The sequence below is a fragment of the Prionailurus viverrinus genome, chromosome D1 (genome assembly GCF_022837055.1).
Source record: "Prionailurus viverrinus isolate Anna chromosome D1, UM_Priviv_1.0, whole genome shotgun sequence".
Classification (NCBI taxonomy): domain Eukaryota; kingdom Metazoa; phylum Chordata; class Mammalia; order Carnivora; family Felidae; genus Prionailurus; species Prionailurus viverrinus.
In genome coordinates, this window is record NC_062570.1 from 6,229,623 (window position 1) to 6,251,280 (window position 21,658).

Here is a 21,658-nt window from a genome sequence, read left to right on the forward strand (position 1 = left end):
TCCTGGCCTGCAGGGCTGGTTCAACATTCACAAATCAATCAATGTGATACATCACATTAATAAAAGAAAAGGTAAGAACCATATGATCCTGTCAATCGATGCAGAAAAAGCATGTGACAAAATCCAGCATCCTTTTAAAAACCCTCGAGAAAGTCAGGATAGAAAGAACATACTTACATATCATAAAAGCCATTTATGAAAATTCCACAGCTAATTATCATCCTCAATGGGGAAAAACTGAGAGCTTTCTCCCTGAGGTCAGGAACACGACAGGGATGTCCATTCTCACCGCTGTTGTTTAACATAGTGTTGGAAGTGCCAGCATCAGCAATCAGACAACAAAAGGCAATCAAAGGCATCAAAATTGGCAAAGATGAAGTCAAGCTTTCACTTTTTGCAGATGGCATGATATTATACATCGAAAACCCGACAGACTCCACCAAAAGTCTGTTAGAACTGATACATGAAGTCAGCAAAGTCGTAGGATACAAAATTAATGTACAGAAATCAGGTGCATTCTTATACACTAATAATGAAGCAACAGAAAGACAAATAAAGAAACATCCCATTCACAATTGCACCAAGAAGCATAAAATACCTAGGAATAAACCTAACCAAAGATGTAAAAGTATGCTGAAAACTACAGAAAGCTTATGATGGAAATTGAAGAGGACATAAAGAAATGGAAAAACCCAGAAGTTTAAAATGAGGTTTTGAAATTTTTATCTATTTAAGGAAAAAATACATAGTTGTTAAATCCCAACTTTATTGCATTGTGGTTAGAAAATAAAAGCTTAGTTATAAACCTCCTACTTTGGGGCTTTATCAACATTTTGCCTAAGTAAAATTAATTTTTGTAAATATTCCATGGGTATTTGGAACAAGAGTGGATGCCATGTTTTGGGAATGAAGTTTTATGCAGATATTTTAAATCACACTTGTTAACACTGCTAGTAAAATATTCCCTATGTTTTCTTATCTGTTACATGTCAAAATCTGAAAAAAATCAACTAAAGTACTCACTCTTAGAAAGAAAGAAAGAAAGAAAGAAAGAAAGAAAGAAAGAAAGGCAAAATACTTATTTTAATCCTGTAATTAATTTTTTTAACTACGCCTGTGAGGATCAGGTGCAAAGACTGGGATGCCAATACACAGAAACACAGTCTAGGTGTGTACACACACACACACACACACACACACACACACACATTCTAGGAATCCCAGCAGTTGTAATAATAGACTCACAACATACTAAAGAATCAGAGTCAAAAGACAGTGTTAAGGCCAACTATGGCCAAACTACTCTTGGAAATATTTTAAATCACCAGTCACGTGCCTGACTTTATGTACAAAATGCCACAGATGAATTTATTGGTTTCTTCAATTATTTATTACTTAATGTTTCTCGACAGCCCTCCTAGGCCTTCCATTAATTCCTCAATTTCTTTCAAGAGAATGTCTATGAAACCCTCCCCACACAGCTGCCCAGAGACTATTACAATGTATTTCTCTTTTTTGCCAGTTGTGTAAACAAACTATAAAACTGTAAAGTCACTGCACCATCACACAATGATGATTTCATTATGTGTCATAAATGGGGAGCTGAATTTCGTGAACTACTGTGTAAAAAAAAAAAAAAAAACCTGGAAAGCTGAATTCCCTTAGATTAAATGTGTCCATGATGTGATTCCACTGAAGGATTATTAATAGGTAGAAGTTCTAGAAAGGCAGATTAGGATCTATTATATTAAAAAATTAGCATTCAATCTGTCCTGATAGAGAACTGGTGGTCTTCCAAAATCCATCACTTAGTGTAAAGCATAAGTTACATGGAGATACTGTGCAGCTGGGTTATTGTCTCACTAAGGAAGCTATACTCAGAGGAAGGCCAGACCAGAGAATTTTGAAGTTCATGGATCATTTTTAAGATTTACAACAGAAAACTCTAAGTGATAAAATAAATCAAAGACATTCATACAGCAAATATTTCAAGCACTTCTTGGCTGTCTACAGCCATGTACTACCCAAGGCACTAGATATGAAATGAAACAGTCCTTGTCCTAAATAATGAATAGTTCACCCTCTAACAGGGAAGAGAAATAAGCAAACTAATAATTACAAGTGCTGATGGTTTTTCACTAAAGGCAAAATAATACTCATAGATTGCTGAATCAAGATATTCACCTTGTTCACACAGCCTAACATTTCTAACAAACAAACCATGCAATAAAAGCTTTCCTCCTGGGGCTCCTGGGTGACTCAGTCATTTGAACATCCAACTCTTGATTTCAGTTCAGGTCATGATCTCAGAGTTTGTGAGATTGAGCCCTACATCGGGCTTTGTGCTGACAGCACAGATCTTGGATCCTGCTTGGGATTCTCTCTCTCTCCCTCTCTCTGCCCCTCTCTTGCTCATGCATGCTGTGTTTATTCTCTCCCTATCCTTAAGAGAAAGAGAAAGAGAAAGAGAAAGAGAAAGAGAAAGAGAAAGAGAAAGAAAGAAAGAAAGAAAGAAAAGAGAAAAGAAAGAAAAGAGAAAACAAAAGAAGAGAAAAGAAAAAAGAAAAGAAAAGTTTTCTTCCCTGTTCAACTGTTCTATGAATGGAATTTTCTTTTCTCTCAAAAAGCAAAATTTTTATCAGAAGTGTTTCAGGATTTTCCTCTAAAAAGTCAGGAAATTCCTGTGAGGTAGTAAACAACTTTGCATTCTACTGTCATTCCTAACAAAACTACACTGAAACAGGGCATAGAAGTCAAGGCCCTGGCCCTGAGAGAATCCACTGACTACTGGCAGCAGCGAATCCCTGTAGAGCTATGGGCAAAAGTCTGTTCCACACATATGCCGGGTAAAGCTTGAACAAAATCACAAGTCCATCATCTCTGCAGAGAAGATGAACCTTTTTCTCTGTGTTCAAAGAATCCTTGGAATAAAAATCTTTTTCTGTATGAAGCTTCATGGCTATTCATATAGCTTGGGATTCAAAAGAGTTTAGAAGTGGAAATACAACTTTGTGTACAACTCTGAATACAACTTTGAATCCTATTCCACTGGGTTATGAGGGCCACTGCTCAAAAGCTAGGAGGAGCTAAAAATCATGGACATCAGTAATATTATAAAGTGTGTGCTCAAGGGATGAGATATAGTCTGTCAGTCACTGTATGATATGCTTAAAACAGCAGGAAAAAACGTTATTCCAAAGAAGATCTGCTTCAGTTTTTTCAGTTGAATTGCTTTCAATTTCAAGAATCCCCGGAAGTCCAGCCACAGAGTTAGAACCCTTTCATATAAAGTGACAAGTGTCAGGAAAGAAACGCGTGGATTACAGGGTGATGACAAGAATACAAATATATACCATTTCAAAAGATAGATTCCACAGAGAATACTTCAAGGGTCTTTAAAGTTTCAAAACAAGAATAGGTTACAACTTTTTGAGAAGCTGAGAAAAGACACTTCAAGAAGGAGGTAAAGACAAAGTGAAAAGTGGACAGCACTCAAGAGGGTAGGATCTGGCATGGATAATTAAGAGCACATGTAAATGTCAAAGAGACACGCATGTTATGGATGAGAGAGCCTTGGAGGTGAGGCTGGAAAAGGGGGCTATTCTGTGGAAGGCCACACTGTGGGAAGATCAGTACATAATATGGTTAGCACAAAGAAACCACATGAGAGGTCAATCTCCCTAATCTGTGTAAGGAATTCTAACTTAACCACTTTTTTTAAAACATGAGCTAGCGAGGCACCTGGGTGGCTTCGTTGGTTAAGTGTCTGACTCTTGGTTTCCGCTCAGGTCATGACCTCATGGTTCATGAGTTCCAGTCCCGCATCAGGCTCTGCGCTGACAGTGTGGAGCCTGCTTGGGATTTCTCTCTCCCTCTCTCTCTGCCCCTCCCTGGCAAGTTCTCTCTTTCTCAAAAATAAATAAATAAATATTAAAAAATATCTTTTAAAACATGAGCTGGCACATAGTAGTAAAAACAGCCAATTTCACAAACATACTCTCTCTATATACTATTATCTAAATCATCAATAATGTTAGCTTGAAGACAATTCTATGGAACTTGACTTTGTACATTCTCATCTCACACACTGACATTAAAATGACATAAGTTAATCTTTGAGAACAGTTCTTTAAAATCACTTATAAACCTAATTATAATCCTCTCAACACTGTAATATACCCAATTCAGCCCTTTAACTTTTTCTATCTACCTTTACTCCTGGGCTGATTTCAAGCAGCATCAGGATTTAAATACTGTCTCTATGTTAAGAGCTCCCAAGTTTCCACCTCTAGCTCAGGCTTCCCTAAATTCCCAACATCCCCCTCCCTACCTGGCATCTCCTCCAGCCCCAAATCTAAAAGATACCCAAACGCCACATATCTACAAAAGAACTTGAACCCTCCGCCCCCAAATATACTCCTCCTGTTTCTACACTCCCAAGAATGGCTGCTGTATTCTTCCAGCTGCTCAGCCTAAAAACTTTGAAGTGACTTTGCCTCCCCTCCGTATCTCCTACATCCCCCAACCCATCCAAACCATCGAAAAAGTCCTGTCTGCTCTCCTTTCATAAAACACACAGGAAATATTTATGCATATAAAAACCTAACCACTTCTAACCATCTCCTTAGCTTCTGCCCTTACGATCCTTCAATGCACCCTTAGCAAGGAAGCCAGGACAGTCTCATCAAAATATATCTTCTACAGAAAACCCTCCAATGCCATCTCACCCAGAATAAAAACCCACTCCCTGACCCTGACTTTCAAGCCTCACATGGTCTAGCCTCCCACAGCCTCTCTAACCTGGATATTCCACCCGCCTCCCTTCCATTCATTCATTCCACTCTGGCGACACTGGGCCCCATGCTGTTCCTCCCACACATAAGACATGTTCCCATCTTTGGAACCTTACATCCTCCACTCCTCATGCCCAGAGTGCTCTTCACTCAGATACACAGATCTGCTGTTCCACGGCAAGCCTCTGCATCAAGGTCACTTTTTCAGTAATAACTAGCCTGTGCACCCAAAGCCACCAGCACTGGGCACTCAAGATCCCCTCTAGCCTGCCATAGGATGTATCAGTCTGTAACATGCTACACTATTTATTACTTTTGTTGTTTACTGTTCCTCCCTACCCAAATGAAACTCCATGCAGGCAGCCACTTCTATCTGTTTTGCTCACTAATAGATGGAGGAACGAATCCTGGAACAAAATAATTTGTTTTATGTGAAACACACCAAATTTAAGTCTCTCACTCTTTAAGAGAAGAATTTAAGGACAGTGTGATTTCTATGAAGTCAAACAGTCAGTAAATGGCACAGTCCAAAATAAAACCGGGTCTCTCTCTTTTCCCCTGGGACGCACTGGTGGAGCATAAGAGAATACATATGAAAATCCATTTTTAAAACAAGTAAACAAACAAGCAAACGCACGTATAAACACAGTAACACAGGTATAGAAACACCCTGCATTAAAATATCAGCACTGCCCAGTAGTAGTAGTATACAAACAAAGTTCCGTTAACTCACCTCCACCCCAGCGTTTTTGGATGACGTCTGTGTTACAGTTTCTTTGAATTTATTTGCCTTTGCAAGTTGAGCTTTAAGCTGTTCCGCTAATTCCTTCAGAGGGAAAGACAAGAACAATGAGTGTCATATATAGCTTTATTCCTCAGTGAAGAATACTTCAAATGTATATGCAGAAGGGAAAAGAACAGAGTGAACACTCATGCAGCAGTAAACCTAAATTCAGGGGACTGCTTTTTAATGAATTCATCTCAGTTACATATGTCTCAAATGCCCGTAGCATTCGTTTATGATTTGAGAGTAAACAATTACAAGGACATATATTCTAGGGGAGAGACAGGGATATGGGGAAAACAACCTCAAGAATGACATTTTTATAATTCCTCGGATATTATCACCATCCAGTACTCAAAATTTCAATTACTGTAATAAGAAAGCCATAATAAGATTTAACATATTACCTTCTTTATTGTTAAGTAATTTTAATAAGAACTCTGAACGTATCTCATTTTTACTCTAAGAAGTTTATAGAAATGTATAGAAAGCAAGTGACATGTAAAGAAATAAACAAAGAGGAGCATATGAACAGGCAAAGAACAGTGTTCTCCACTGCAGTGGCTCCGTGACCAAAGGAACAATTCTTTCAACATAAATTAACCTCCAAACTTGGTGGCCTCTCTTTCACTAGTGTGAACTAATTCCTTTGTGCTTTCAAAACTCAAACTTTATTTTCCTGCTTTTATTTCCTGGCGGGTTGTCTCTCTTACCAAACTTCAGGGTTGAGCTGCAGTTCAGTGTTACCAAGGACCAGATTCAATGAGAAAGTGCAGCATGTGCAAGATATGCCTTTTATCAGACACACAAACTAATAAAAAAGAAGCATCCTGTTTGGCAACTTTTATGCTACCAAACAGGGTCATACTGGCAGTACAACAAAAGGGAAGCCTACTTAGGGATCACTTATATTTGGTATTGAGATCAGTACATAATATGACCAGGAGGAAATCTATTCTGTCACACCATGCAAAGCTGTCTGGATTTGCTATTCTGTCATGTATGATGTCACACGTATTAGTATTATCAGAAATGTGATACTAAAATACAGCAATAATAAATAGAGATAGGTGTAGCTCGCACCAAATCATCCATATTTTCTATTCAGTTCTCAGGTCAATCAGTCTTACACCATAACATTATTATGGAAATTAAATGAGTTAATCTATACAATGCATCAAACACTTACCAGGCACAAACGTACAACATTAAAATATGCCTACATGAAACAGCTATCTTTTTTTAGGAGCTCATTTGTTAGGTACCTAAGTAAAGGAATTTAAGAAAGCAGTACATGCTCTCAATAATATGTGACAAAACAAGGGAAAGAAGACAATGACATCTTTATTTCCCTCAAATATGCCATGCTAGAATTGCAAAGTAGAAATTTTAAAAAACATGTCATACCCTGGGATCTCAGACTTCAGAGATCTGACAGAAAAAGTAGACAATTTATTTAGAATTGGGCAGTACAGGATTTAAGAATGTTCAAGAATTTTGTTAAAAGAATCAATAAGCAGCAGTTGGCTACAGCCAACATTGTGAAGAAACTTCCAAAATTACTGGTAAGAAGTTAAACAGTAAACTCCTATTCTCCTAGAAACACCACAGAAGACATACCATATTTCCCATCATCTCTGCCTTGATAATCTTGGCTCCCAGTTTGTTCTTCTCATCAACACTCAAAATGTGGATGGAATCATCTTCAAGACTGCCTCTGTTTGAACAGGACAGATTAAGAGCATATGAAACAGAGGGACACTGCAACTTACAACATCAAGACTCAAATGTGATTTTAATTGACCTCAACAAAATATTCAGCATCAAGAGATCATGATTCTAAAACCTTAAAATTTAAACAAAACAAAAAACAAAGGTTCAATATTCTACCAAAAATCACCAGTTTAAGGCTCTATGTCACAATACCACAATCAGGCAGTTATAATAACTGACCAAAGCCCCAGTAAGAATGAGATAAATACTATGTGAACTATTCTTTACTATCTAATATTCCCATACTCATTCTGAAAAGTAAACAAACAAGAGAAAATTAAAACACTACAATCAGGCCATAGTTCTACACAGCTGGGTGTGATAAATTACTGATAGTCTAAGAAACTAAACAGGAAATGGCATGCTTAACTGCAAAGAATGAAAACAATGAGCATGTGTTCTTTTTGCAACATAAATGCGAAATTACTGAATTAGACAACAAATACTAGTTTATGACTAAGGTCATGGGCCAAACCTAGACTCGCTGAAGACCAGAGAAATTTCCAGCCAAGGTTAGATTCCTGGCACATAAAAAGTTGTCCCAGCTTACTTCCCTAAGAAAGATCACTGCGGTACGGGGAAGGGATGTAGGCCGAGCCTGAAGGACTGACTCCTCAGTGAAGGAGACACAGCTAAGATTCCAAAACTCAAAGACAGACAGACAGAAGAAAGCTGCACAGTGAGAGAAGCTCACAAAACTAAACAGTTCCCCTTGAGTATTTAGCAAGAAACTGCCCGTGGCCGGAGAAAGTCCCATCCCAAAGAGAAGAGGAGCGACATCCAGCATTTCTGGGAAAAGTGCCTGATCTTGCTAGCCAGACGAGGAAAGCTTCAACTCAGAAAGCACTGGGGAGAGCATTAAAGGTCTCGCGTCATTACTGGGAAATAATAAGCTCTAGACTAAATGTTGATCTACGCCCAATGAACCAATGTTAAAAGCAAAAGTCTACAGGAGCAAAGAGTTTCCAATCAACTTAACCATGTTCCCCCAGGGCAAACATCAAGAATTAGTTACAGGAATGCAAAAATATCCCATGCTCAACACAGTAAAATTCATAGCATCTAGTAACCAAAGATAGCAGACGTGCCAAGATGTAGAAAAATAAGACCTACAATTAGGAGAAATAGCTATCAATCAAAATAAACCCAGAACTGACTCAGATGTAAGGAAAAGCAGATAAGAACATTAAAAGTTATTATTGTAACTGCATTCCATATGTTTGAAACGTTACAAACAAGTAAGACAAAATAGATCAGAACTCAATTTCTACAGTTGAACACTGGTGTCTCAGATTAAAAAAAAAAAAACAAAAAACAAAAAAAAAAAACACTAGATAGGATTCACAGGAGATTAAACTGCCAAGGAAAAAGTAGTGAATTTAAAATATTAGAAACTAGGGGGGCCTAGGTGGCTCAGTCAGTTGGGCGACTCTTGATCTCGACTCAGGTCACGATCTCGCAGTTGCTGAGTTCGGGACCCATGTCCCTGCGCTGTCAGCGCAGAGCCTGCTTGGGATTCTCTGTCTCTATCAAAAATAAACAAACAGGGGTGCCTGGGTGGCTCAGTCAGTTAAGCGTCCAATTTCGGCTCAGGTCATGATCTCACAGCTCGTGAGTTCGAGCCCCGCGTCGGGCTCTGTGCTGACAGCTCAGAGCCTGGAGCCTGCTTCGGATTCTGTGTCTCCCTCTCGCTCTGCCCCTAACCCACTTGCATTCTGTATCTGTTTCTCTCAAAAATAAATAAACATTAAAAAAAATTTTTTAATATAATAAATAAACATTAAAAACTATGCAAAATGAAACATACAGAAAAAAAAGAATTTTAAAAAATAAAAAGAGCATCAGAGAACTATGGGATAACCTTAAACCTGACTACTCATGCCATTGGAGTCCCCAAAAGAAATGGGAGACAGAAGAAACAAAGGCCAAATTTTCCAAACACCTGAAAAGCTGCTTAGAGAACTAAAAATTTCAGGGAATCCCAAGCACAAAAAAAAAAACAACAACAACAACACTACATTAAAAAAAAAAACCCTAGGGGCGCCTGGGTGGCGTAGTCGGTTAAGCGTCCGACTTCAGCCAGGTCACGATCTCGCGGTCCGGGAGTTCGAGCCCCGCGTCAGGCTCTGGGCTGATGGCTCGGAGCCTGGAGCCTGTTTCCGATTCTGTGTCTCCCTCTCTCTCTGCCCCTCCCCCGTTCATGCTCTGTCTCTCTCTGTCCCAAAAATAAATAAACGTTGAAAAAAAAATCAAAAAAAAAAAAAACAAAAAAAAACAAAACCCTATTCCCAGGGACATCATAATCAAATTGCTCAAAACTTGTGATAAAGAGAACAATGTTAAAGCAGCCACAGGGGGGATAAAAGAGAGACACACTTAGGCACACAAAAAAAAAGTAGTGTGACAGCAGATTTCTCATCAAAAACAATCCAAGCAAGAAAAGAGCAGCAACATTTCCAAAGTACTTTAAATTATCAACCAAAAATTCTATACCAAGTGAAGGTATCTTTCAAAAACAAATTGAAATGAAAACTCTTTCAGACAGAGTTGAAAGAATGTTAAAGAAAAGCCTTCAGGCAGAAGGAAAATCATACCAGACTGTAGTATGGATTAACTCAAAGAATGATGCCTACAAGGGTAAATGAAGAATACTTTCTCTTATTACATAAGTCTCTGTAAAATAATTATTTAAACAAAAATAATAACAATATATGAGAGGTTTATGACAAAGATAAGTAAAATGTATGACAACAATAAAAGACTGGAGGGGATAAATGTAAATAAACTATTGTAAAGTTCTTATGCCATACAGGAATGGCATAATGAAGTTGGAGAGGTTAAAAATGTATACTATCAAATCTAAAAACAAACAAAAAACCCCACAAAATACAAAAAAAATTATAACGAGAAATGAAACAAAATCATAAAAATATGTAATCTAAAATAAAACACATAAAGGGGCATCTGGGTGGCTCAGTCAGTTAAGCTGCTGACTTCAGCTCATGTCATGATCTCGCAGTTTGTGAGTTCAAGCCCCCCACTGGGCTCTGTGCTGACAGCTCAGAGCCTGGAGCCTACTAAGGATTCTGTTTCCCTCTCTTTCTGTCCCTCCCCCGTTCAGGCTGGGTCTCTGTCTCTGTCTCTGTCTCTGTCTCTCAAAAATAAACATTAAAAAACATTTTTTTTAATTAAAATAAGTCACATAAAGAGGAAAAAGGGAACAAAGAACACATAGGACAAGTAGAAAACAAAGAGCAAAATTAGACTTAAACCTTTATATCACATATATAAATAGTCCAAACGTGTGAGTTAAAAGGCAAAATTGTCAGATAAAAGAGCAAAACTCAATGACAAAAAACATACCATAAAGACAAACACGTCAAATATAAAAGGGGGGAGGGGAAGATATATCATGTTTTACACTAGTCAAAAGAAAGGTAAAGTGACTTCTTTACTATCAAACAAATTAGATTACAGAGCAATAAATATTACCAGGGACAAAGAAAGCTGTTTCACTTCATATGAAAAAGAGGTCAATCCATCAAGAGTACAAAAGAATCCCTAATGTAAGAGAGCTTCAAAATACACAAAGCAAAAACTGACATAATTGCAAAGAGAAAGAGACTAATTTTACAATTACAGTTGCAGATTTTAAGACCCCACTCCCAGTACTTAATATATTCTTCAAGAATATGGAAGACTTGAATAACACTATCACTACCACGACCTAATGGAAATTCAGAGAATACCCTACCACGTAAGAGAATACACATTCTTTCCTGTGCATGCCAACATTTACCAAGATAGATCATATTCTGAGCCATAAAGCAAGTCTCAATAAATTTAAAGGGATTTAAGTCATACAAACTGTGTTCTCTAACCCCAGTGAAATTAAATTAGAAATCATCAACAAAGATCTCTGAGAAATCCTCAACTATGTGGAAACTAAATAGCATATCTGGGAATAACCCATGGTCAATAACAAAATCAAAGAGAAATTAAAAAGTACTGCAAACCGAATAAAAATACAAACATAACAGGGCGTCTGAGTGGCTCTGTTGGTTAAACGCCCGACTTCACCTCAGGTCATGATCTAATGGTTTATGAGCTAGAGCCCCCATATTGGCCTCTGTGCTGACAACTCGGAGCCTGAAGCCTGCTTTGGATTCTGTGTCTCCCTCCCTCTCTCTCTCTGCCCCTTCCCCCACTCACACTCTGTCTCTCAAAAATAAACATGTGTATATGTATATACATATACATATATACACACACATACATACATATACATAACAAATCAGAATTTATAGAATGCTAGTAAAGCATTACTTAGGGAGAAGTTATAGCTCTAAATGCTTATATTAGAAAAGAAAGATCTCAAATCAATGATCTCAAATCTATGTAAAATGATACAATCAATGGGTAAACCATTTGGCAGTTTCTTAAAATTTAAAGATATAATTACCACATGATCTAGCCATTCCTCTCCTAGGTATTTACCCAAGAGAAAAGGAAGCATACATCCACACAAAGTTCTGTACATGAATATTCCAAGAAGCATTATGTACAATAGCTAAAAACTGGAAACATTCTATATGTTCACCAACAGGTGAATGGAAAAATTGTTTTATCTACCAATGGAAAACTACCCACCCATCAATAAAAAGGAATGAATTACTGCAACAACATGGATAAAGCTCAAAATAATTATGCACAGTGAAAGCCAGACAAAAAAAGAGTACATAACATATGATCCCACTTACATAAAACTCCAGAAAATGCAAACTAGTCTATAATTAAAGAAAGCAGATGAGTGAAATCTAGGGGGTTTGTAAAGGTGTGGGGAGAGGTGGGAGAGAATTATAAAAGGGTACCAGAAAACCCTGGGGGATGATGGTTTTGTGAGAACATACATACTTCTAAACTTACCAGATTGTACATTTCTATCTATGTGCAGTTTATTACATGTCAATTATACTTCAATAGTTGTTTTTCAAAACCCTCAAAGAGGAGTGATTTTAAATACTTTCAAGCTAAAAACCCTGTCAGAATCTCACATATCAAGGATGTATCTATGATATTTCTAGTTTTCCTGAATTAGCACATTTCATCAGACTCTACTGAAATCAACTTGCATTTTCAACATACATTCTGAGTGGGTAACAGCAAAATATATAAACAGATCTTCAAATCAAAACTTGACCTAACAAGCAATTATTTCTAAATAGCAAATTCCCTTTTGGAAAAAAAAAAAAAAAAAAAAAAGCAAATCTTTCAGGAGACAGCATGTGAATTTTTTGAAAAAAAGACATTAATATCTGCAGAAATTCTGAAGAACCATTTCTTCTCACAGAAAGAAAAAACACCCTGGTGCTCAGACTAAGAAACCTAAAATATTTTAGCACCATTAGAAATATTAGGTAAAGCACCATTAGAAAGGAAAATGTTTTTGTTCCTCTCAAACTCCTTCAGTCTACATTTTAAAAACCAATTAGGAAGAGCAGTAGGGACACTGCATTCATGTGAGCAGAACATCACTACCATTTACGTGCTGCTAGACGTGGAGGGATTGCTTGTCAGTTAGTTGGACTGTTTTGTATGGAAAATATTTTTCAGTAACTTTTTCCAAATTCAATTCTGAGGCACACATCATTTTTATTATAAATGTAATTTACTTTAATTTCAAGGGTCAATATGTCAACAGATTCATGCCTACAAATAGGGATAAAAATAAAGGTATAAACACCTAAAAACAGATTCAAATTCTAAGAGTTCTAAATGCAACCTTTTCATGAAGCACTAGAAGCCGTTTCTTTAAAATGCCAATGCAGGGGCACCTGGGTGGCTCAGTCGGTTAAGCATCTGACTGTGGCTCAGGTCATGATCTCAGTTTGTGGGTTCAAGCCACGCGTCGGGCTCTGTGCTGAGAGCTCAGATTCTGTGTCTCCCTCTCTCTCTGCCCCTCCCCCACTCACACTCTGTCTGTCTGTCTCTGTCTCTCTCTCTCCCTCCCTCAAAAATAAACATTAAAAAAATTTTTTTAATAAATAAATAAAGAGAATGCTAATCCTACTGTCGCATCATCATTGTAGAAATGAGAAATCCCTGTTAGTGTTACAAGAAAAGGAGTTCTGGAGTCAGACTGACATGGGTTCAAATCCAGACTCTGTCCTTTACAAGCTCTATGAGACTGGGCAAGTATCTTAACCTCTCTCAGGCTATAAAACCAAAAAGATGATCAATACCTACCCTCACATTATCAGAATCAAATGTGACAATGTATAAAATTATAATAAATTCAGTAATAGAATAAAATTCTAAACACAACACATAGCCTGATGCTCAATAATGGTAACTTTTGCCACTGAGAGCCAATTACTGAGTCAAAGAGGAATGTTCCAACCAGTCCTCCGTTCACCACGTTCAAAATCCAACAGTGAAATCTTTTCAAGAAAGGAAAGAGGGGTGCCTGGCTGGCTCAGTTGGAGAGGAATGCAATTCTTGATTTCAGGGTCATGGGTTTGAGCCCCGAGTCAGGTATAGAGATGACTTAAACAAATAAACTTAAGGAAAATTGTTTAAAAGAATGCCCAGAAATGGTACACAGTAAGTAAGCAAATCCTTCCAAGGGGCCACAGAAATAGATGCCTCATCACTGAGCCACAGAAGCCAACTCAAGCTCCCCCTTTCCTCTACATTCACTCCTTTGGTTCATGACTTCTTGTCTCTCAACTAGAGCTTCCTCGCCAATATTTCATCCTCAAATCTGTTCCATTTCCCAAACTGGCCTACACAGTATGTTGGAATCTTTCTAAAATAGAAATCTGGGGGCACCTGGGTGGCTCAGTCGGTTAAGCATCCGACTTCGGCTCAGGTCATGATCTTACAGTTCGTGGGTTCAAACCCCGCGTCAGGCTCTGTGCTGACAGCTCAGAGCCTGGAGCCTGCTTCGGATTCTGTGTCTCCCCCTCCCTCTGCCCCTTCCCCATTCACGCTCTGTCTCTCAAAAATAAATAAATGTGAAAACATTTTTAATAAATAAATAAATAAAATACAAATCTGATCTATTTCAAATCCTGGAGATACTTGTTTCCAATCACCAGAGAATACTGTCCAACTCGGGAGCATGACTTCTGGAGCTGTTTACAAGGCATGTGAGGCATACTCGCTATAACTGCCTACCCATTTTCCTCCCATTCAACTACATTCCACAAGTTATTGAGAGGTGAATTTGTGCTATGCGCTCTACCAGGATTCAGAGACGCAAAGACCATAAAAAGAAATATGCCCTCTCCTCAGGGAGTTACTGCATCTGACACTCCAAAATTCTACTCTCAAATGCTCAACTAGACCACGCTGACTTGTCTCCAAGTTATCTCCATGTCGATTACCCCTTCCCACTAATGAGTTCATCCCTCAAGACCCTATCTTTCCTGGATTCTGTTCCCCCAGTGAGATCTCAGAGGAGTTAATCATCCCTTGTTGTACACAGGAATTGTAATCATAAGGATCTATATTTAGACCTGCAACTAACTGTAAGTATCGTGGCGTTTATGTACGTATTTCTTCACATGCCTACATAACTGGCTCTTTGATACCGTGAGCTCCTTGAAAGCAGAAACTGTGTCATAACTGTTTTTATAGCACTAGACCTAAGAAGAAGGTGCTGAATTCAGTAAATGTAAGATGCACAGCAGAAAGAATCTGTCAAAGCCATCTAACTGAAGTTCCAAGGGACATGTCTGGTACAAAAATCACCTCCCCTCATCACTGCATTCCTGGTCATACCAGAACAGATACTTTTTCTTTTTTTTTCAAATCTGAATAAAAGAGAGTTTGTTTCTCAAACTTTCAACTTCCAAAGATCACTTAAAGAAAATATGACATGCACAGGGACCAGTAATTTTAACTGTTCATCAACATTTTGGTCAAAATAAAAAGCTAATATCACCTCATGCCAGTCAGAGTGGCTAAAATGAACAAATCAGGAGACTATAGATGCTGGCGAGGATGTGGAGAAACGGGAACCCTCTTGCTCTGTTGGTGGGAATGCAAACTGGTGCAGCCGCTCTGGAAAACAGTGTGGAGGTTCCTCAGAAAATTAAAAATAGACCTACCCTATGACCCAGCAATAGCACTGCTAGGAATTTACCCAAGGGATACAGGGGTGCTGACGCATAAGGGCACTTGTACCCCAATGTTTATAGCAGTACTATCAACAATAGCCAAATTATGGAAAGAGCCCAAATGTCCATCAACTGATGAATGGATAAAGAAATTGTGGTTTATATACACAATGGAATACTACAAGGCAATGAGAAAGAATGAAATATGGCCTTTTGTAGCAACGTGGATGGAACTGCAGAGTATGATGCTAAGGGAAGTAAGTCAGGCAGAGAAAGATACCATACATTCTCACTCATATGTGGATCCTGAGAAACTTTACAGAAGACCACAGGGGAGGGGAAGGAAAAAAAAAGTTAGAGACGGAGGGAGGCAAACCATAAGAGACTCTTAAAAATAGAATAAACTGAGGGTTGATGGGGAGTGGGAGGGAGGGGAGGGTGGGTGATGGGCATTGAGGAGGGCACCTGTTGGGATGAGCACTGGGTGTTGTATGGAAACCAATTTGACAACAAATTTTATATTAAAAAAAAAAGCTAATAGCAGTTAAGTCATAACAATGAGAGGACATTTCAACTTTGTGAGCTGTGTGTGAATTAAATTGTTCTGTCACTTTTTCTCTTCTGAAGCCACCAAACTCACTGTGGTGCATACAAAGACTAAAAAGGAACACCAATATTGTGGGGATCCTATGTTGAAAAACACTGACCTGAGTTGTCAAGAATTTCTGTAATTTTCTCCTGTCACTCACAAATTACAGCCACACTCTCCTCTTCTTCAACACCCCCGTCCAAGACCAATCCTTCCACTTGTCTGAGTATATCAGATCCTACATTTATCCACAGTACTCTTGGGATTTTGCCCATAAATTATGCCATCTATCATCACTCTTCTAAAATTGATACTTCTCCCTTAATATATAAACATATTCAAGTGTCTGCAACTTAAAAGAAAAAAAAGGGAAAGAGAAAGGAGGCACTTTACTTAACCCACGTTCCCCATGTACACTTTCCATCTCTACCACCTCATGACCCACAGTCATAACTTAGTCTATGAGATCTGGCTGATAAATCCTCTTTCACAATGATTTTTTTTTATTTTTTTTAATCTTTATTTATCTTTGAGAGAGACAGACAGACAGAACGCAAGCAGGGGAGGGGCAGAGGGAGAGAGAGACACAGAATCCGAAGCAGTCTCCAGGCTCCAGGCTCTGAGCTGTCAGCGCGGAGCCCAATGCAGGTTTCAAACTCAAGAGCCATGAGATCATGACCTGAGCTAAAGTCTGACGCTTATCCAACTGAGCTACCCAGGCACCCCTACAATGATAATATTTTTTATTAAACTGCCAAAGACCTCTATTATTTCTATCCAAAGGCATATCTTTGTCATTTTACTTGACTCTTCCCACCACTTCTTAGTATGCAAGGTTGAAGATTCAATCAAGAGAGGACAGTGAAGGGGCACGTGGGTGGCTCAGGTGGTTAAGCATCTGACTCTTGATTTCAGCTCAGGTCAGTTGTGAGATTAAGCCCTGTGTGGGGCTCTAAGCTGAGCATGAAGCCTGCTTGGAATTCTCTTTCTCTCTCTCTCATTCTCCCTGTCATTCTCCCTCTCTCAAAATAAACATTAAAAAAGAGAGAGAGGACAATGAAGGTATGCTAAACTCCAACCAAAGCTCCCAAGTTTCAAGAAGATAACTGAAATCCCAAGAAAGCTTTAAAAGCAACAACCTTCACTGTCATAAAATTCATACTCGTACATCTTTTTTTTTTTTTGGGGGGGGGTGTATTTTCTAACAGAAATTAAATTGTTTATTAGGAGACAAAAACTAGATAAGGATAAATTAGATGATATAACAAGAATTCTGAGCCTCTCTGATACTAATATTTTCAATATTAACATACACTTCAATTCACTTCATAGAATAACAGGTATCAAATAAAGACTAAAATGAGTTGCTGGGCACACAGTGAATACAGGACACATGATTTCATCTGGTTAACACCACAGCAAAGACACCCCTTGGCAGCAAATGCAAGGAATAGACTCTCCCTTACTTTCTCTTAACAATGACAATAATGAGCAAATGCCCTGAAAGAAACATCGCCATGACATCTGCAATCATCCTGTACGAAGGAAAAAGTACAAGCATTTCTCATTTTCCAGGATTACTGCTACATTTCAGAAGTCTTCTTCATAATTAATTTCTAAAAAACAAATCCCCTTTTCCCATTAAAATGTATTCTCTGTGCAGCACACACACACCCAACTCTGCCTAAAAACTTTTGAGGAAGAAGTAATTAAAAAACCTCCACCCCAATGACATTTCAGAAACCCTGAGTACACTGCAATTATTCTTTGCCTGCTGGCAGTGTTCATAGATCTCCTGCCCTTAATTACTCTCAACGCTTGTTCGCCAATTTTCTCCCTGTCCAAGGATCTCATGACTATACTCAAAACCTTCAGAACCTGTCATCCTTCTCTTGTCCTTCTGAGCTCCCACAGCAAACTCTGCCAAGAATTATACCCAAAGGCTAAGACAGTATATAAAATGGGTTAGTTCCTGATACTAACTTTATAAAATCTAAATTAAGGACAGCACACTAGTTTTTGTTCATATGGCATAATATTCTAGGTTTCAGAATCCAGAAAATACACAACTGATATATTTTTCAACAAAACAAAATTATCCACAAACGCATTTTATTTCTAGGAATAATAAGCTTAAAGTTCTTGGGCATATGGACACCTTCCTTCTAGAGGATGCTTTTCGCCTACTTGAGAAAAATGCAAGGCCTGAAGAGGACAAAGGAAAAGAATGAGAAATGTGATCACAGCAAGAATGAATGAAAAGTAAGGATGAAAAAGGAAAATGAAACAAGAAGAAAAAGGAAATCTACAAGTGATGTAAACACTATATATTACGTGAAAACTACAAAGAGTCTTTACAGAGAACTCAAAGAGTAGCCAAAACAGATGACTAGTTAACAAAAATAAAACAAACACTAACATTTATAAAGATAGCCAAACTTCACTCAGATTTAAAGAAATGCAAATCAAGCAAAGATTCTGTTTCTCAATGATGCATATGACAAAAGTTCAAGGCTAAAAAGTTCAATAATACTGATGGTAAGGAAGAGAAAAGTCATCCTAATATTTGGCTGGTAAGAGAGTAAACTGGCTAATATAACAAGATTTAGAAATATAATCCAACCGCTTGAATTTATTTTACAGCTATATTTAACCAATGTGCAAAGATACACATTGCTATTACTGCTGCACTTTTGTAAGGGCGACAAACTAGAAATCACCTAAAATCCACCAAGAGGGGACCCAGGAGAACTACTAGCTTATACCTCAGTTTTAATAGAATATTAAAGAGCCTTTAAAAAGTACATACATACGGGATGATGGGAAAACATCTTTAAGATATACTGATTAGGGAAAAAAAACACATCAAAGTTCAGAATGGTATATACATTGTGAAGCTATGTAACTTAGATAGGTAATTAAGTTTTTATATAATATTATCTCTACCAAAACAGTCACAAACCCAGAAAATGGCTAAGTGTTACATACAATTGTCAGATAAAAAACATGACACCCAGTCAAATTTGAATTTCAGGTAAACAAAAATTTTTTGGGGTCAGTCTGTCCGCATACTGCAAGGGACTTACTATTTTTATTTGCTCAACCTGGCAACTCTCTCAACACACCACTGTGTGAGCTACACCCTCAACGCCTCAGTTTCTGCATGTGGAAAATACAGGACAGACGATTATTTCTTCTAGTTGTACAATTATTTCTACGATTTTTTTCCCCTACTTCTAAAACTTACTCATTCTAGGGGCGGCTGGGTGGCTCAGTTGGCTGAGCGTCCGACTTCGGCTCAGATCATGATCTCGCAGTTTGTGGGTTCAAGCCCCACATCGGGCTCTGTGCTGATGGCTCAGAGCCTGTAGCCTGCTTCGGATTCTGTGTCTCCCTCTCTCCCTGCCCCTTCCCCACTCATGCTCTGTCTCTCTCTGTCTCTCAAAAATGAATAAACGTTTAAAAAAAAAAAAACTTATTCATTCTAAAGCTCCCTAGAATTCTAGCATTTTATAAAGAATTCAGCATATACCCATAATGTTCAAACTAACAGCTTCCCACAATACTTCAGTGAACCTCTTCAGTCCCTGGAAACAGACATTCCTCAACATGCTTCCTGGTCTCTGACTTTACACCACCCACACGGGCTCAGGAATCTTTTCTTTCACATATATGTAGATGATTTCTAGATTGTTCTTTCCTTCTCCAGTCAATCATGGAATTCATGGAAAGCTTCAAACCATCTGCAACACCAAAATGACACAGCTAACAAAAATACTGCCTTCATGGGGTGCCTGGGTGGCTCAGCTGGTTAAGCATCCGACTCTTGATTTTGGCTCAGGTCATGTTCTCACAGTTTGTGAGTTTGAGCACCTCATCAGGCTCTGTGCTGACAGCCTGCTTGGGATTCTCTCTCCCTCTCTCTGCCCCACCCCCAACCCCTGCCGCTCGTGTGTGCGCACTTGCTCTCTCTCAGAAAAAATAAACATTTAAAATATATACATGTACGTGTGTGTGTGTGTGTGCACGTGTATTGCCTTCAGACCAAAAAAATACAGCTTTTAGTGAGTACCTATATTACAGTATATCTATCGGAAATGTACAATTTAAATATGACCTACAAATATGAAGCAATTAGAGAACCAGATGAAATACTGAGTGTAAGGGTATTTCCCACGTAGCCAAAGTCACAGAAGTCAAGACCTACAGACTGCCCAAATGTTAAGCCAACCCTAAGGATAAAAGTAAGAGTCTCCTCTCATTTTATGAAGCCAGTATTACTTTGATTCCTAAATCAGACAGAGACCCAGTAAAAAAAGAGAACTACAGGCCAATATCCCTGATGAATATGGATGCAAAAATTCTCAATAAGATACTAGCAAATCAAATTCAACAGCATATAAAAAGAATTGTTCACCATGATCAAGTGGGATTCATTCCTGGCCTGCAGGGCTGGTTCAACATTCGCAAATCAATCAATTGATACATCACATTAATAAAAGAAAAGATAAGAACCATATGATCCTGTCAATCGATGCAGAAAAGGCCTTTGACAAAATTCAGCAACCTTTCTTAATAAAAACCCTCGAGAAAGTCAGGATAGAAGGAACATACTTACACATCATGAAAGCCATTTATGAAAAGCCCACAGCTAACATCATCCTCAATGGGGAAAAACTGAGAGCTTTTTCCCTGAGATCAGGAACACGACAGGGATGTCCACTGTCACCGCTGTTGTTTAACATAGTGTTGGAAGTTCTAGCATCAGCAATCAGACAACAAAAGGAAATCAAAGGCATCAAAATTGGCAAAGATGAAGTTAAGCTTTCACTTTTTGCAGATGACATGATATGATACATGGAAAATCCGACAGACTCCACCAAAAGTCTGCTAGAACTGATACATGAATTCAGCAAAGTTGCAGGATACAAAATCAATGTACAGAAATCAGTTGCATTCTTATACACTAACAATGAAGCAACAGAAAGACAAATAAAGAAACATCCCATTCACAATTGTGCCAAGAAGCATAAAATACCTAGGAATAAATCTAACCAAAGATGTAAAAGATCTGTATGCTGAAAACTATAGAAAGCTTATGAAGGAAATTGAAGAAGATATAAAGAATGGAAAAACATTCCGTGCTCATGGATTGGAAGAATAAATATTGTCAAAATGTCAATACTACCCAAAGCTATCTACACATTCAATGCAATCCCAATCAAAATTGCACCAGCATTCTTCTCAAAACTAGAACAAGCAATCCTAAAATTCATATGGAACCACAATACGCCCCGAATAGCCAAAGTAATTTTGAAGAAGAAGACCAAAGCAGGAGGCATCACAATCCCAGACTTTAGCCTCTACTACAAATCTGTAATCATCAAGACAGCATGGTATTGGCGCAAAAACAGACACATAGACCAATGGAATAGAATAGAAACCCCATAACTAGACCCACAAACGTATGGCCAACTCATCTTTGACAAAGCTGGAAATAATATCCAATGGAAAAAAGAGTCTTTTTAACAAATGGTGCTGGGAGAACTGGACAGCAACATGCAGAAGGTTGAAACTAGACCACTTTCTCACACCG

At 38.2% G+C, this 21,658-nt stretch overlaps 1 protein-coding gene across 1 annotated transcript in view; it reads right to left on the minus strand.

Annotated features, from left to right (window-relative positions):
- The window catches only part of CWF19L2 (CWF19 like cell cycle control factor 2), a 150,368-nt gene that overhangs the window by 75,124 nt on the left and 53,586 nt on the right, over window positions 1–21,658 (minus strand). Inside the window, exons 9-10 of the mRNA XM_047878862.1 lie at window positions 7,198–7,294; window positions 5,527–5,619 (exon numbers count right to left, since the gene is read on the minus strand). Of these exons, the coding sequence (XP_047734818.1) occupies window positions 5,527–5,619; window positions 7,198–7,294 (190 nt within the window). The remainder of the gene's footprint in view (window positions 1–5,526; window positions 5,620–7,197; window positions 7,295–21,658) is intronic.